Here is a 16473-nt window from a genome sequence, read left to right on the forward strand (position 1 = left end):
GATCACATAATAATGATTTATATAAATAACCGCTTTATGCATTTATGATTGGGATTCAAATTGCTTTAGTGTTTTGGTGCAGATGGTATACGTAAGAGTAAGAGGAATACAACTGCAAAAATACGAGCAAATATATATATGTTTTAAATACAAGAAAAACGATTGAATTTAAAAATAAAAATGTGTTCAAGAAAATAAATCCCTATTTCTTTTTAAATATATTTATTACGTATTATTATGAATAACAACCATAATAACACATTGAATTTAAATAGCACTTTTCTAAATACTCAAACATGCACCAGACCAAAACCTCCCTCATTAATAAGGCAATCATAACACGATGCATTACTAGATCTAAATGTATTGAAATTGTAAATCCTGACATGTTGCACACTTCTTCTCCACACTTCTTCTCCACACTTCTTCTCCACACCTCTTCTCCACACCGTCAGGGAATCATTTCCATAGAAGTTTACCTTTCGCCCTCTGACGCAGCTGACCAGCCTTGAGCAGCCGTTATCTCCCATAAGGAGGGGCTGCCCTAGCATATTGTTGTTGTTACCAGTTTGTGACCGGGCAACTCTCGGTCAGAGATAGTTATTGTTGTGGGACACCTGGAACACATCCTTCTCGGGGTGGAGATGACCTCGAGCCATAAGAGACAACAAATGTGATTCAGTGTCCTCAGCTGTTTAGTCTATCTATTGAAGAATGTTGATTATTACACTCCGATAGTTAAAACCTGGAGCTACAGGAGGGCTCTTCAGAATTGATTGTGGCATCTCAACCGTGTGGTCAACTCGTGCCCGTGACATGTCTTGTGAATTCTCCGGCCGTAACTCCAAATAAACCGTCAGTGTTTGCCATCAAAGCTCCAGCTCTCCTTGTGTCTCTCTGAGTCCTGACTCCCATTGCTTCAGAACTCGCTCACTCACTCATTCACTCACTCACTCTCACTCTCACACACACACACTCACACACTTTTAAATCAGCTCTCCACTTTAAATAGAGTATAGTGTTTGTCATAAATATTGTGAATTTGGAACAGTCCCATTTTTCTTTTATTTCGTTTTTCTACGTATTCTTCTTTCTGTGTCTTTGTATGAACCTCATATACAAATAAATTTATAAATAAAGTAAATTCCAAACCCATTCTGATCCAAGCACTCAAACATATGCTTCTCCCAATCTCACTGAGACGTGTTTTATAAATGTATAACAAAGGAAAACCCCCTAATGCATGTCCCAATTCCTCGTTCCCTGTAGAGACTTTAGAACGATGTTAAAAAAAAGCCACAATAACCTTTAATTATCTATTTCTATATTTAGAGCCAGCAGCTTTCTGCAGTAACCGCTGAGCTGAAAGAGTCTGCAGGAAGTCGTCTCGCCCAGAAGGAAGACAAGACAAAGACGGGTAAATATTAATTTAATTTATTCAGAAGAGTGTTATCAAGGCTTTATCGTACAGTGCAACATTTTAATGCTTTTTTGCAGAACAAAAGAACGCGTTGAGGCGAGACGTTGACAACGTGGCAGCGAAACAGTGAGTTCAAACTTCTTTGGCATTTAATGAAATCTAACAGTTAACGCTGAATTTCTACTCAAGCACAAGTTATCACATCAAAAACTATTGATAATAGTTTAAAGAATACATTTTCATGCAGAAATGTCATACAATGTCATTTTGAGCCTCTTAAATATTAAGATTTGCTTCATTTTTAAGCTTTAACGTCATATTTAAGTGAATATATTAGAGTTTTGGCATTAGAGAAACTGAACTGGACTTTTTTACCATCTCATAAACATTCAATGCGGAAAATAACCATCAGATGAATGTGTAATGAAGCTAATCTCACACCAAGCTCCTAAATTCAGTCTAATCTACTTTTCCGTAGACATTATAGCGTTTTAATCTTGATCCCTGAGTAAAACATGAACTATAAGTATATTTTAAAGACAGTACAGGCTCCCGTTTGTGTCCCCTTGCATGAAGCGATTCCCCCATAAATAAATTCAAGTATTCCCGCTGATATATTTCTGTTTGCTCTCAGGAACCAGGAGGAAGTGAAGCGAGCGCCGGCTCCGGAGCAGCTCACCTTTAAGGAGCGCCAGCGGCTCTTCTCTCTGGCCTCCAGCGCGTAACCCGAGGTTTCAGAGTGTAAACAGAAACCTCACCACAAACAGAACAGTCCTAACGCGATGAGCTACGAGACAATTATAACACCCTATAATGTTTACTGTAGAAATGTTTGTGTTAGCTACTGGGTGTAATATTGCTGAATTATTATCAACTGTTTAAACTGTATTTTCTTATTCTTAGATATAAAGTCTTTATTTAGTAAAAATGATTATTAAGGCGAGACACTGCAGGTTTTTGATTATTCTGTATCTATAACGTCTTCTTTGAGACGAGAAAATTCAGGAGTTTATTTAACTAACTTTTTCTGTTTGACCCGCTCTATCGATATCAGTCGGATGTCGCATTGATGGATAATCTTGAAATGATGTCAAAAACTTGTGTTTTGGTCGATTTTACACATAAAAAGTCTTGTCTTTCAGAATATGGAACTTGTATGACCATGTTCAGAAGAAAAATACGTGTTTTAAGCTTGTAACGACAAGGTGACAACTTCAGCGATCACCTCTGAAAATCAACTTTAAAATTATTTTGATAATAGTTTCAAAAGTCATATTTAATTATAATGCAGAAATGTCATAAAAGGACATTTCTTAAAGCCTGGAGGTTTGCTTATTCATCTGTTTTATATCATATTAAAAGTATATCTCTGATCTAGTGTTGGTGCTATGCCCCCAAAATATTAAGCCTTGAGCCCCCTTTTTAAATAACTATGGCTAAAAACAAAGTCAGCTAACTTTGAAGGACAACTACAGTAAGGACACCGTGGGAAAGCTGAGAATGTCCTCTTTTAAACAGTGTGTGTAACACAATGTGTTTTGGGGTCGATGTGACTGATTTTGATTGAGCAGGTCACACGTGTGTCTGCAGATTTGTCCTAATTCACCAAAAGTTAGCATGACTTAATGCCTCATTAGCATATTTAAGTTGTGATATCCGTTTGGTTTAATGTCTCTCTTCACCTGTAGTGTCTCACCTTTGCTACCTCTGTTACGTGGTGTATTGATCTACTTTGTGCGTTGGTAAAACTGCACCACAGCTTTCTCCTGCTCGTTGGTCTCGATTGATCCGCTTCTTAATCTCCGGATCTCGTTGATGGCGTCGATGCCCGACATCTTCCGGGTCTTCACCAGGTAGCAGGCGAGCATCGTGCCCGTCCTCCCGTGGCCGTGCATGCAGTGCACCGCCACGCCCTGCAGGGGAAAAAACAACATGTATTTGGATATTATTTTTGAATAAGTCAAATTTACAAAAAATAAATAAATGTAAGACTAAAGAACGTTATATTCTCTGAGATTATAAAGTAATACATTAGGAGAAAAAACATAGACTTTCTCTAAGATTTGAGTTCTAGGTGGATCCAACATGGGAAGTGAATGTTCTTTTTATTTTAAAAAGAAAATACTTGAATTGGCCCTAATACTTGAATGTAAAAAAAAGACTGACTGAAACCAACTTTTGATTAATCCACTTTGGAGAAAGAAGGTTTTTCCGTTCACTGTTCCAGGAGTTTAATCAAAGTCACGTTCCCTTGATGCCAAAAGTTTTAGGTTTCAGTTCTTGGACTTAAACCTGGTTGGAGCTGAAAACACTTAAAAAACATAACCATCCATCACATCTCTGCTCTCACCTCCCCCTTGGCGTTGGCCTCCTCCACGATGGAGAGGAATCTGTCGATCTGAGCGGGAGACGGAGGAGTGAAGTCCTGGATCTTGATGTGGTGCAGCTGCAGCTCCGGACAGGTGTCGTGGTTCGGGGGTTTCGTCTCACACAGACACACCAGGTGTTTGATGTTGTTCTCCAGCAGGTAGCGGTACTCACCCGGCATCCTGGGCAGCGCCAGGCCGGCCACTTTATCCTGATCCACCCAGGAGAAGTTGTGAGGAGCAGAGGCCATGACTGTCAGACTGAGAAGAGGAGGGAGGATAATTTACACCAAAACGTTATTAATAAATATGATTTACACCTAATAAACCCGAGGAAATATGCAAAGAGAAGTTGGCATAAAAAACGGATTCTCACTGTCTTATAGCACACATGGAAAATGAAAAAAGCAGCATAAAAAATGTTTAGAGTGCTCAGGGTATTTGTGAAAGCTGCTAATAATTGTATCTAGCTTTGACGTTTTATAAGATCACATAATACTAATGATGTGTTAACATAAACACAGTTAGAGAAGATACATTGAAAGAAAAACAACAACAAAAACTATTGTAAAAAGTTATTATAACCGTAAAATATAGAGAAATATGAACATGAAATATAGATATACCAAAAAACGACGTATAGTATAATATGACAATATCAATATATATTCGCGTCGGGCCGAACCACGCCCCTTAGCTGTGATATAATGAGCATATACCACGGCCTGTCGTGAGCTATTGCTTAAATATATATATATATATATATATAGAGGCTATCTTAAGTGCATTACTTGAGTAAATGTAGTCAGTTACATTCCACCACTGCACAGGCCTGATGTGAAAATAAGCTTCACCAAACTACACATAGTTTACAGGAACCTTTTAAGAATAATAAAATAGCATTTAGCTTAAAGTTAGCTAAAGTTTCGAGACACTTAGCTCGGCTGACTGACAGAAGCCACACCGGCTAACATGCTAACCAAGCAAACGGTAGCCTAAGTGAAGCCATTCATTGGCTCTTTAGTATTAAACTACACAATCACATTAATGCTGAGGGTCTCTTTCAAACTAACCACACCCTTACTCACCGTTTTCACTGAGAAGAATGGAGGTTGCGCTATGTATGAAGCCGGGTGCTAGCAAGCTAAGCTAACTGCTACTTCTCTTCTATGCTAAATGAGACAAACAGGAAATTAGCTTAAGCATGCTAACTGCCACAGTACACATTCGTTACACAACAAACCAGCGCCCTTTAACCCGAGGTAGGATTTCAGCTGTTATAATAGACAAACTATGCAACCGATGTTCGTGGTGACGTATTTATAGAGACCCGGAAGATGGCCGCTACATGTCAGGATGGCCGAGCGGTCTAAGGCGCTGCGTTCAGGTCGCAGTCTCCTCTGGAGGCGTGGGTTCGAATCCCACTTCTGACAACAACCTTTTATTTTTCACCGAAACACAGTAAAAACATGTTGTGGTGTTTATTTTACGTGTAAAATTGGGGTATGGGTATTTAGTGATGACTAAAGTATTGTATTCCCATTTAAGGAGAGTATTCTTACTTCATGATAGTGAAATCGGTATATTTTAACTACACTGTGCTGTACACGTGAAAACCACATTAGAGATGAGAGTTAAAATTAGCAATAGCAATACAACTCGGTGCAGGACATTAGTTTCATGTGCCGTGTTCAAATTATCATTCCTATCAAATTAATGTATGTATAAGGTGTGTAGAATCATCAAAAATGTCAATAAGGAAACACATAAATATGTTAGTCTTTACTCACAATGTCAGATAAACATGAAGTGCAATTTCATGCGATATACTGCAGAGGGCGTAACAAGCCCAGCAAAAGAAACTGAACCATAAAAGCTCTATCTGGAAAGAAAACACAGTAACACTCAGCTGTTTGGGTTGTATTGTGCAACCACATCAAAACCAGAACATTATGTTTTTAATTTTAGGGGAGTGTGTTTTCAAAGATTCCAAATACTGTTTGTTTTGGTGAACAAAGAAAGTTTAAGAAAGTTATAATTTGTTTGTGGTAAGGTTTTTGTGTTAGTGTAAGTATAATACAACTTCAATTAAGAATTTCAAAATGCAAATACTGACTATTTATGTGATAGTGTCAGCGTGTATACCTTTATAAATGATAAGAAATATATAGTAGACTATTAGGGCCCTTTTGGGTAAAACGTTGCATTATAATGAGGGAGCTTGGCAAGCTTAACGTTTCCTAGATGAATATAAATAATTATATAGAAAACTGAATATTCTCTGATATTAAAGAGTCATTTGGTGCTTTTCATTTCCCCCAACCAGATTTGAGTTTCCGATACTTAGATCTAACCGACGACCTTATGCTCACAAGAAGGATTAGAAAGATATAAAAAATATGATAAATAACCCTAATATAAAAAATCTAAAGTAAGCAGTATCACAGGATGCTCGTCCATAAACACAACAGCAGCAAAATGTCAATCGCTACGAAACTACAATACTGCGGTCAAGCCAGCCTCCACTCGGGAAAACCTAGTCAAGCCAGCCCGCACGTGATATTGCGGTGCGCGAATATCCTATGCATTACGGTAGAGTAAAAAAAAATCATCCCTCTGTGTTTAGATGAGAATAAAACAAAAACTGTCCAGTATCAAAGACTCATTTCACTTCAGGGTGATAGCAGGACATCCCATCTAGTCACTCAGAAAAAATCAGGACATTCTGATTTAGAGTTTCAAAATAAAAGACCTTTGAAGTCTCATATATGAGCTATCATCCCTGTTTTTAGATGAGAATAAAACAAAAACTGTCCAACATCATATACTCATCTCACTCCAGGGTGATAGCAGGACACCCCACCTAGTCACTCAGAAAAAATCAGGACATTCTGATGTAGAGTTTCAAAAATAATAATATAATTGAATTAAATAATTGATACTGGACAGTTTTTGTTTTATTCTCATCTAAAAACAGAGGGATGATAGCTCATATATGAGATTTCAAAGGTCTTTTATTTTGAAACTCTACATCAGAATGTCCTGATTTTTTCTGAGTGACTAGATGGGGTGTCCTGCTATCATCCTGGAGTGAGATGGATCTTTGATACTGGGCAGTTTTTGTTTTATTCTCATCTAAAAACAGGGATCATCGCTCATACAATAGAGATTTCAAAGGTATTCTCATCTAAACACAGAGGGATGATTTTTTTTTTTAACACTACCGTAATGCATAGGATATTCGCGCACCGCAATATCACGTGCGGGCTGGCTTGACTAGGTTTTCCCGAGTGGAGGCTGGCTTGACCGCAGTACCACAATCGGTCATGAAAATAAGACAACATGGCTGATCACCCAATTAAGGTTCAACAGGCACACCCAAAGTCCTAGACAAAAATCACAAACCGGGCAAAAACACACATATAAGGCACATATAGCAACCACTAAACTAATAGCGAATACACGGTGCAAAAACATATATTAAACTTACCAAAGATCCGTTCGAAAAGGGAAAAGTCCTTATCCATTTTCTGCCGTTTAAAATAGTTCAAGGACACAATAAAAGCTGCAAAGTTAGATCCGTTTCTTCGGGCATTGCGCATTAAAACGAAAAGAAAGCTAAGTACACAGTCTCTAAACTACATTTAAAACGTCTGTAAAAAAAGTTTAAATAATTATAAAACCATGAACTTTGTTTAAGCTAATCATGTGCTCACGACTAACCAGTTTAACTTGAATTAAATGCCGTTCTGATCACGCGCTGATCACGCCACACCGAAGAATAATCACGCAGGCAGCTCGGTCAGCCATTGGCTCCGGCGTGTCAAAGGTTACGCCCCTCATGGCAACCTCGAAGCCGATTGGTTAAGAGGGGATGTTTTACCGAGGGCTCTGGTTTTACCGAGCAACAACACAGGGTGGAAATCTGATTGGATAAAAACTCAAATGTTGATGAGTTCCTTCAAAATCAGCACGTGAAGGCTGAAAGTAGCTAAATGTGTGTTTAATTATATTAAATATAATCTTATGAAAAAATTAACACTGTTTTCCCAAGCCTTTCCCTGTAAATGTGTGACTTTTTACCCGTTTAATATATATATATTCTCTTTCATAAATGTATTATTTTTTAAATGAAATGTATTTGTTTTTTTGTCACAAATGTATGACTAAGAGAATATCCATGTTTTTGTACTAACACATTTACAACCTTAATCTCTGAATCTTTTTTCTGAATCTTATTATATATTATAATGAAAACTATTCTATTTCGCATTGTCCCTAATATGTGGTTGTAGAAACACAAGGACATATTTGTACAGTTTTTAAGTGTGCTGCATATACATAATTATTATCATGAAAACCAAATCTTTACCAAAATATCTGATACCTCTTATCATCTAATTAGCATATTTGTTATTCCTCAATGCAATTCTTCAACTTGTCCCCAGCTTTATTTATATGTGAGAGATGTCCTTGTTGAGTCGTCTTGAATCATTCTGGTTTTTAATACGTTTTGGCACTTCCACATGGAGCCTGTTTCATACAATCTCCACATGAAAGGAAAAAGAGAAGTTTGTCCATTTCATGCAGAAAGTTAAAGATACAAACACAAACATCCAGACCTCACAGCACAGCACAATTTACTTGCTAGTCAGTTTTATACAAACAGTAGAAAGAGGGTTTTGTTTCTAAGGGAGACAAACTGCATCACATTTTGCCAGATAGATGTCGATATACACGAAGAAGAAGAAAAACAAACGTTTTCCATTAAAAAAGCTTCCACTAACCTGTTGTAAAAACAAAAAACATCTGTTTCACGTACAGTTATAGAAAGATGTCTATAGGTAAACGTAAAAAAACATGGTGGCGTGTAGTGGTGTTTTAGTTAGCCACCGACAACAAAACAGAAACATTTGGAAGTCCAGAAAAAGAACCACGATATATATTTATTCTTATTTTATCTATTTTTTGTACACATCACAACCTGAAGACTCAGTAGGCTGTCCATCATCGTCATCATCTTCCTCTTTGTGTCATCTAAAAGCACAGACCCTTCAACATGCTTCAACAACACCCCTCAAAAAACCACAATCACAACCCTTTAACGTTACATGTAAACTCTTAAGATGCCGCTCGAGAACAGGAGGGGGGGGGCAGTAAACGCCTCGCCCTCCTACTAGAAGATTTCTACGTTATTCTGAACGTCCACGTTCAAAAGTCCCACGAGTGACCGGGTTTTACAGGATGGCACAGAAGAACTTCTTCTCCCGGAACGGGTTCTCCGAGGCGGGAACCGGCGACAGCAGAGGGTCCTCTTTGGCGTGAGCTTCGCAGTACGACATCAGGTCCGCCGCCGCTTTAGACACCTTTGGGGGAAAAAACATTAAACAAGTCAGCTGGATCATCTAAAAATCACAAAACTGCATCATTACTTTTCCTGGGATTTTCTTTAAATGTTTCCTTTTTTTCTCAGAATGTTTTTTTTTATTTGACTGTTTTTCAAAAATGTACATTTCTTTCTCAGAATTCAGGATCTTTTTCTCAGAATTGACTGTTTCCTCAAAATTCTGACTTTTTCTCCCAAAAATGTGGACGTTTTTCTAAAAAATGTCATGACTCTTTATCTTATCATTCTGATTAGAGAATACCAACACATATTCTAATTCCTTACAGTAGTTTGCGACCTATTCACATATTAGTTTTCAACGTTAACCGTTGAGGCATGAGAGAATGAAAAGTAACTGATATACAGAGGATGTTATTGGGGGTGAAGTTTCCCTTTTTTAAGCAAAATAATGTTCATAGCTGGTGTGTGTGTGTGTGTGTGTGTGTGTGTGTGTGTGTGTGTGTGTGTGTGTGTGTGTGTGTGTGTGTCACCTTTATCCTGTCGATGTTGGCCTCCATCTTCAGCTGCTCCACCAGCTTCCTGGCCTGAGCGATGCTCGCCGTGTTGTTGCTCGCCATGAGCGCCTCGGTGTGATTCCTTTTCTCTGCCTATAGACACAGAAATACACCCCGGATAATCAGTCAGCATTATGAGTCCAAAAAAACAAGAAATTAGTCATCAACATTGAGTTCTAAAACACTCAAATGAGTTATCATTATGAGTCTTAAAATGTTATAATGAGTCAGTGTAATGAGTCCTGAAACCCTGAAGTAATTTCACCTTATGGGTCCTAAAATCAAAATATTAGTCAGTATTATGCGTCCTCAAACCCTGACATGAATAAGCATTATACATGGGTACTAAAACACTCAAATGAGTCAGCATTATGATTCCTAAAATAAAAAAAAATGAATGAACTTTCACAGATGCTATGTTTGCAATATACTGAAATGCAATGGAGAATTTATCCTAACTTCAGGAAAAACTACACAAAGGTTTCTATTATTTATTCAAGTTCACCCCCAGTGTGACACTGACAGAGACCAGCAGCACTACACGCTTGTAAAGAGGAAACACACACTTGCAAACACACACTTGCAAACACACACTTGCAAACACACACACACACACACACACACACACACACACACACACACACACACACACACACACACACACACACACACACACACACACACACACACACACACACACACACACACACACACACACACACACACACACACATTATTTATGCTGTCAGTTGCTAGGCAGCTTGTGACAATGGGGGTGCAGTTCTTTGTCCAGCACCATATTTCATGTATAAAGCATACATTGCTAACTCACATCAGTTAAAGAGAACTCGAACTCTGAACAGGTTGGTGACTGGGGTAACCTGTCCTCAGTCGGTTCCAGGTGTGTGTCCTCATGTGCTCTGTGTCTGTCTTTGATTAAATGGATAAAGTGTGTGTGTGCACAGTGTGTGTGACTCAGTGTGAGTTCAGGTAAATGAAGCCGAGCTCAGCGTGAATATTGAAGCTTCACGCTGACTCACCTGCTGCTGCACTGATCACCTGAACATCGTTTACCTGCACAGCTACACCTGTTTCACTTTATAATGATATATAATAGTGTCTGTCAACAGATGCACCGGCAACATCTGACAAAATGGGATTATATATACAGTTTTTAATCTGTACTCCCCTACCTTCCACATACAGGTATGCTACCCATTTTCCTCACATAGCAAGATTACAAAAACTGAAAATAAAATATTTAAAATGTGCAAGAGTGAATACAATGATAAAGGGGTTTTCTGACAAAAAACATAATAGAAATAATATTTGTTCTAGTACAGAAACTATATACTGATATACAACTGAACATCAGCATGAGAGGACTCTTTAAAGTAGAGACACTACATACTGATATACACCTGAACATCAGCAGGAGAGGACTCTTTAAAGTAGAGACACTACATACTGATATACACCTGAACATCAGCAGGAGAGGACTCTTTAAAGTAGAGACACTACATACTGATATACACCTGAACATCAGCAGGATATAGTTTTTCTACATTAATACACAGCTTTGACATACAGCATGAGAGGTAATAGACCCACATACCATTCCTTGTCATTTTATCTTCAGTATTTATTTAATTCACACGTGTTTAGGAGACCTTCTCTCCGGGGCGGTCTGGATAATCTCGACCTGTCAGAGCGAGCAGTGTGAGGATTTTAAGAGCTGTGAATGTTAACAGAGTCAAATACTTGTTATGATTCCAAGTATTCCTGGTTGTTCTCAATGTAAAGATGTCTTTTTTCCTTTAAGGTTCAGGTTCAGGTTATTTATTGGACATTCTTTCTCATTCTGACATTTTACTGGGATTCTTTGGACATGTCAGTAATATTTTAGAAAGATTTTTCTGAAAGATTTTCCTGAAAGATTTATAAATATTTCGAAAAACCTTTTTTTACATGTTACAATAATTTTTTGGGTTGTACAATTATTTTATTATTTTTTAAATATTCTGAGATTTTTTTATATGTTGCTCTCACATTTTACTTTTATTATTTGGACATTTTATTAAGACATTTTGAACATTTTAGCGATACCAATAGTAACATTTCTACTACATTTTGTGGTAATTTAAGTAATAATTGTTGTGTCATATTAGTAACACTTGTAACTGTAGTTGGAGTAAAACTGAACAATCTGGAGGAGGTGTTGGAGGGGAGGACGAGGAAGACGAGGAGGAAGCACAACTAAGTAACCATGTAACCCATGAAAAGTAACCCGTACTGCACATACATACAATCTGCACTGTTTTGTACTTGTTTGCACAAATACCTGCACTGACATGTACATATATCTAACAATCTGAACCCAAATATGTATATGTTCATTCAACGGTATTATATTTTACTTTGTGTGAATCTGTTTTTCACTCTCACTCTGTTGCTGCTCTAACTCCAGAATGTGGGGGTGAAGACAGCCTAAAATACACCCCTTTATTTGAAACCCTCAATAGAAGCTTTTGAACGTGAGAAAAAGTGACATTTGCCGCCATATAAAGGAGGTTATAAGATATTTAGCAGCGCTTTCTCTGAGTCTGCAGTCATCTTCCTCTCGTTGTCAGAGCAGCGGCGGGAAAGGCCAGCTTGACATTTTCACACAGCAGGGAGGAGAGCTGCAACCTTAAACAGTTTAACCAACAATAAGAGAGTAAACTGTTTCCTGTTTTAGGGTTTACTGGTTGCTGTATTTCTCTATCAGGAAGGTTCAGACGAGAGTGAAAGTCTCTGAGCTGCAGACATGATCAGAGCTCTCTGGATGATAGGAAAGGAGCTTCATTTGTTATCTCCTTTAGGAAACACTGGACCTTCCTTATTTATTCATTGAGGAGTTCGGACATTGTACCATGGAAGATGCTGTTGCAATAGTCTAAATCACATGTGTCAAACCCAAGGCCCGGGGGCCAAATCAGGCCCTCAGTGGATTCAATTTCGGCCCGCAGGATAATTTCTAATTACTATTAGATCTTGCCCGCCGGTATATTGCACGCACACCTTCACTCCATCCTGAGGGTCTCCTCAGCTCAGAGCCTGACCCCAAACATTGATGACCTTGCACCCAAGATGAGATGCCAAGTATCTGAACTAGCATCACAGAGCAGCACACTGAGTTTAATGGATGTTTCCTTCTTGAGACAACAGGGCATGTTTGGTTTTCTCTTTGAGGGAAATCGTTTTTTTGAAGCTGTTGTTGGCCTGTGGAAAAATGTACTCATAAGAAATGACTCTGGAAAAGCTGCAGATAGAGCCATGAGAAATGAATGCAACTGATTATTTAATGTTTAATGTTGTTTTTATAGACAATAATTTAAGCTTTGTTAGTTCCAGGTTTAACATGTGCAATAAGTTCATTTCAATAAGTTCATTTCAATATGTTTTGCAATAAACATTAAACCAGTCCGGCCCTCGACTAGTACACATTTTTAAATTTTGGCCCACTGTGTATTTGAGTTTGACCCCCCTGGTCTAAATGGTATGATATAAATCTTAATAACCCCTCTCCTCTCATCATAATGAGACCACCAGTGTCAGTGCAGTCTCTTTTCCTGAGTCCTGATGAATCCTCCTTCACTTCTTTACAAACCACGTCACGTTTCCCACTGAGGTTAAGGAATAGTGAATATAGGAAGACACGCAGGACGTTATTTTTTTCACCACAGACTTTCCCCTCCTCCTCTGTACACCATGAAGCCTTCTTCTTATCTGTCAGCGACCAAAATACCTCCTGAGAGTTTGACACGTGGTGTGAACATGCTGATAAAGGTGACATCTTGCTGTTAATAATACTATATATTTATGTATCATTTAAAGCATGCTCCGCTCACCTTGTGTTTGCTCCTGTCTGCCGGTCAGTCAACACTTTGTCTCAGCACAGCTTTCTGCAAACAGAAACAGAGAAGAAGAGAATCAAGAGGCTGCTCCTGCTTCCCCTTTATATATAAAGGGGAAGACAGACTCTCATGTCTGCTACACGAAGGAGAACCACCAAAACTAACCACAGAAGAAGAAGCAAGTCAAGCACAGTTCAGGGGAAGGAGCAGGAATATATTATCAGATTGGGAAATGTGACTTTTAGGCCAAGAAAAAGTCCTGCTTCCTGGCCAGCAATAATATCGGGGGTGGAAATTGGGTTGCTGTGTTTTAGAAAAAAATACAATAAACATTTTTTTTTAAATAAACACAAGAAGTCAAAGGAAAAATGTGGTTTAAAAAAAAAAAAATTAAACGGCATAATATTTATATAAGCAAAATGTGTGAGAAAAGGATCAAATTCAATGAATAAGAAATTGAAAAGAATATGTACATAAACAAATACATTTAAAAAAAATGACGTGCAAAAAAATAGAACATGTGTTGTAACCCAAAAATAAATAATGTGCAATTAAAGGTGGGGTATGTAATTTTGGAGAAACCAGCTCGAGTGCGCTGGAATTTGAAAGTACACAACCGGAAAAAATCTGCCCCTTCCTTCAGACTTCCTTACAGAGCCCCTCCTCCAACACACACGAAACCACACATGACCAATGAGGGCACGAGATAAGTTTGTGCACAGATGGAAGGCTGACAGGCAGGTAGGCCATCCAGTTACTTTAGCCGGGCCGGCTCAGATGATTGGTCGTGCTTTTTACAGCGCCACGGCTTCCACAGATGACATTTGTTTATTGTCGGGATGTTAAGAGCATTCCATGGAATATAAACAAGTGTTTCTGAAATAAATTACATACCCCACCTTTAAAGGATAAAATAAAATACAAATATTTCTAAAGAAGTTAAAGTTAAAATGTATAATAAAGAAAATATATTTAAATAGAATAAATATACGTATATTAACATTAGAAGTTTAAGTAAAAGCGTGCAATGCATTTTTTGGAAATAATAAAACAACTCTGAGCTCCAGATGTGTTTTGATGCTTCCGTGATTCTGCAGCTGTTTTCCTGCAGCTCTGATAAATGGGACGTTTTCTCTGCATGAGCTGATCTGCAGACGAAGGGAAATCCAGCCGCTGTAAATCTTGTCAGGATGTTTAAACATCGTTAAATAAAACCTTGCCAACAGCAGCAAAATAAAACCCTATTTCAGCTGAAACTGCTCAGAGTTTAGAAAACGGACGCAAAAAAAGCAGATCAGTTCATGAGAGACATTTATGAACCTATAGAGAGTAATTTAACCATATTATTGGCTGCTTTACAAGACAACATAAACATATTTGGATAAATTAAACTTATTAAATACTGAACTGTGGTATTTTTTACAATGTTAGACCAATACAACAGATTTGCAAATATGTGAATATCCTTATTAAAATGATCGTGAAATGAAATTGTACTAAAATACAATCATGCGAATGAAATAATATTTTAGTGCTAAGTTGAAAATAAAATGAACTCACAAATTCCCTGAACGTCTTCCTAAATGTTTTTTTCCAGAGAGACCTGGGAGGCATTCAGGCGTCTTTTAGATAATATGTAAAACACAGTATTGTTTACCTTTCCCTCTGACTGACAGGAAACAAGTCATGTGACCTGCAGCATGTAACTGTCATCCGACTCATCACTCATCTTCAATTACACTAAACTGTACTGCTCTCTGTTTACTGCTCCTGATAGACACATACTGATATACACCTGAACATCAGCAGGAGAGAACTCTTTAAAGTAGAGACACTACATACTGATAAACACCTGAACATCAGCAGGAGAGAACTCTTTAAAGTAGAGACACTACATACTGATATACACCTGAACATCAGCAGGAGAGAACTCTTTAAAGTAGAGACACTACATACTGATATACACCTGAACATCAGCAGGAGAGGACTCTTTAAAGTAGAGACACTACATACTGATATACACCTGAACATCAGCAGGAGAGGACTCTTTAAAGTAGAGACACTACGTACTGATATGACCCTGAACACGGCACGCTCGTCATGTACGGTCCGATAAATGTATTATTTGAGTAGTAAGTTTTTCAGAAAACAAAGTTATATTGTCACTTTTGACGGTTCTACAGGTGGGAGCCGAACGCCGACCGTGGTGCGCTTGTCTCTGATTGTTTGTCGTCCCGCTTCCTAAGAGAACTCCTGCCAGCCATTTCGTGTTAAATGTGGCTCTTCTCCTTGTCCTCTGCCGCTGCCTCTTATGTATCACCTGGGTGATCTTTTAACTTGTTTCCCCTTTCAGATTAAGCCTGAGGGACCCTTCTCACAAATCAACAACAGCGTCCGCTACACTTCAACTTTCCCCTAGGTTCAGTGTGTTCGCCAGCCCTCTCAGTTGGGCTAGAGTTCTTCTCGGTGTAAATGGAGTGTATAAAGGGTTGTATTTTAAGTTGAGATAGCTACTAGGCTCCGTCCAGCCCGTCTTTACCCTACTCTTGTTTACATTTTAATCTTTTACTAGAGGGTGAATGCTCAGTAAGTACGAGTGGGCAGTCTCGACAACGTACAAATGAACCTTGAAACTTACTAACACGATCACACAACAACGCACACACATCTTATTGTTTATTACTCAAATCAATACTACTTTTCAAATACTTAGACACTTTTTTTGCAATGGGCCGTCAACGGAGTTGAGTAGAATTTCCCGGGATTACGGAATAAAAGTCCACAATATAGTCATACATCACCAGCAGATGAGAATGTTCTCAGGAAGGACGATAAAGTCCAATACTAGTTCATCATTCACAGGATGAAATGTCTCAGGGAGGACGACTAG

The 16473-nt window shown here is 38.3% G+C and overlaps 2 protein-coding genes and 1 non-coding gene across 3 annotated transcripts; 1 reads left to right on the plus strand and 2 right to left on the minus strand.

Annotated features, from left to right (window-relative positions):
• Positions 1 to 1423: 1423 nt before the first annotated feature.
• Positions 1424 to 5138, minus strand: dusp23b (dual specificity phosphatase 23b). Its single transcript, XM_010775529.1, has 3 exons — positions 4875 to 5138; positions 3771 to 4047; positions 1424 to 3333 (listed from the first exon to the last, which is right to left on the minus strand). Exons 2-3 carry the CDS (start codon positions 4035 to 4037, stop codon positions 3148 to 3150), a joined length of 453 nt encoding a protein of 150 aa, XP_010773831.1. The 5' UTR covers positions 4038 to 4047; positions 4875 to 5138; the 3' UTR covers positions 1424 to 3147.
• On the plus strand, positions 5137 to 5219 carry trnal-cag (transfer RNA leucine (anticodon CAG)). The gene has a single exon. It is a non-coding gene; the product is annotated as a tRNA-Leu (tRNA).
• Positions 5220 to 8272: 3053 nt separating this feature from the next.
• LOC104949217 (guanine nucleotide-binding protein G(I)/G(S)/G(O) subunit gamma-2) lies at positions 8273 to 13722 on the minus strand. Its single transcript, XM_010775530.1, has 3 exons — positions 13578 to 13722; positions 9664 to 9780; positions 8273 to 9152 (listed from the first exon to the last, which is right to left on the minus strand). Exons 2-3 carry the CDS (start codon positions 9748 to 9750, stop codon positions 9024 to 9026), a joined length of 216 nt encoding a protein of 71 aa, XP_010773832.1. The 5' UTR covers positions 9751 to 9780; positions 13578 to 13722; the 3' UTR covers positions 8273 to 9023.
• Positions 13723 to 16473: the final 2751 nt, after the last annotated feature.

The sequence above is a fragment of the Notothenia coriiceps genome, unplaced genomic scaffold, assembly GCF_000735185.1.
Source record: "Notothenia coriiceps isolate Sejong01 unplaced genomic scaffold, NC01 NC01_scaffold00015797, whole genome shotgun sequence".
In the NCBI taxonomy this organism is placed as follows: Eukaryota; Metazoa; Chordata; class Actinopteri; order Perciformes; family Nototheniidae; genus Notothenia; species Notothenia coriiceps.

Coding starts and splice junctions, on each gene's coding strand:
- dusp23b (XM_010775529.1), bottom strand. CDS start 4,037: ATGGCCTCTGCTCCTCACAACTTCTCCTGGGTGGATCAGGATAAAGTG. Junction 3,334..3,770: donor AGGCCAACGCCAAGGGGGAG/GTGAGAGCAGAG, acceptor TTTCCCCTGCAG/GGCGTGGCGGTGCACTGCAT.
- LOC104949217 (XM_010775530.1), bottom strand. CDS start 9,750: ATGGCGAGCAACAACACGGCGAGCATCGCTCAGGCCAGGAAGCTGGTG. Junction 9,153..9,663: donor CCAACATCGACAGGATAAAG/GTGACACACACA, acceptor TTTCCCCCAAAG/GTGTCTAAAGCGGCGGCGGA.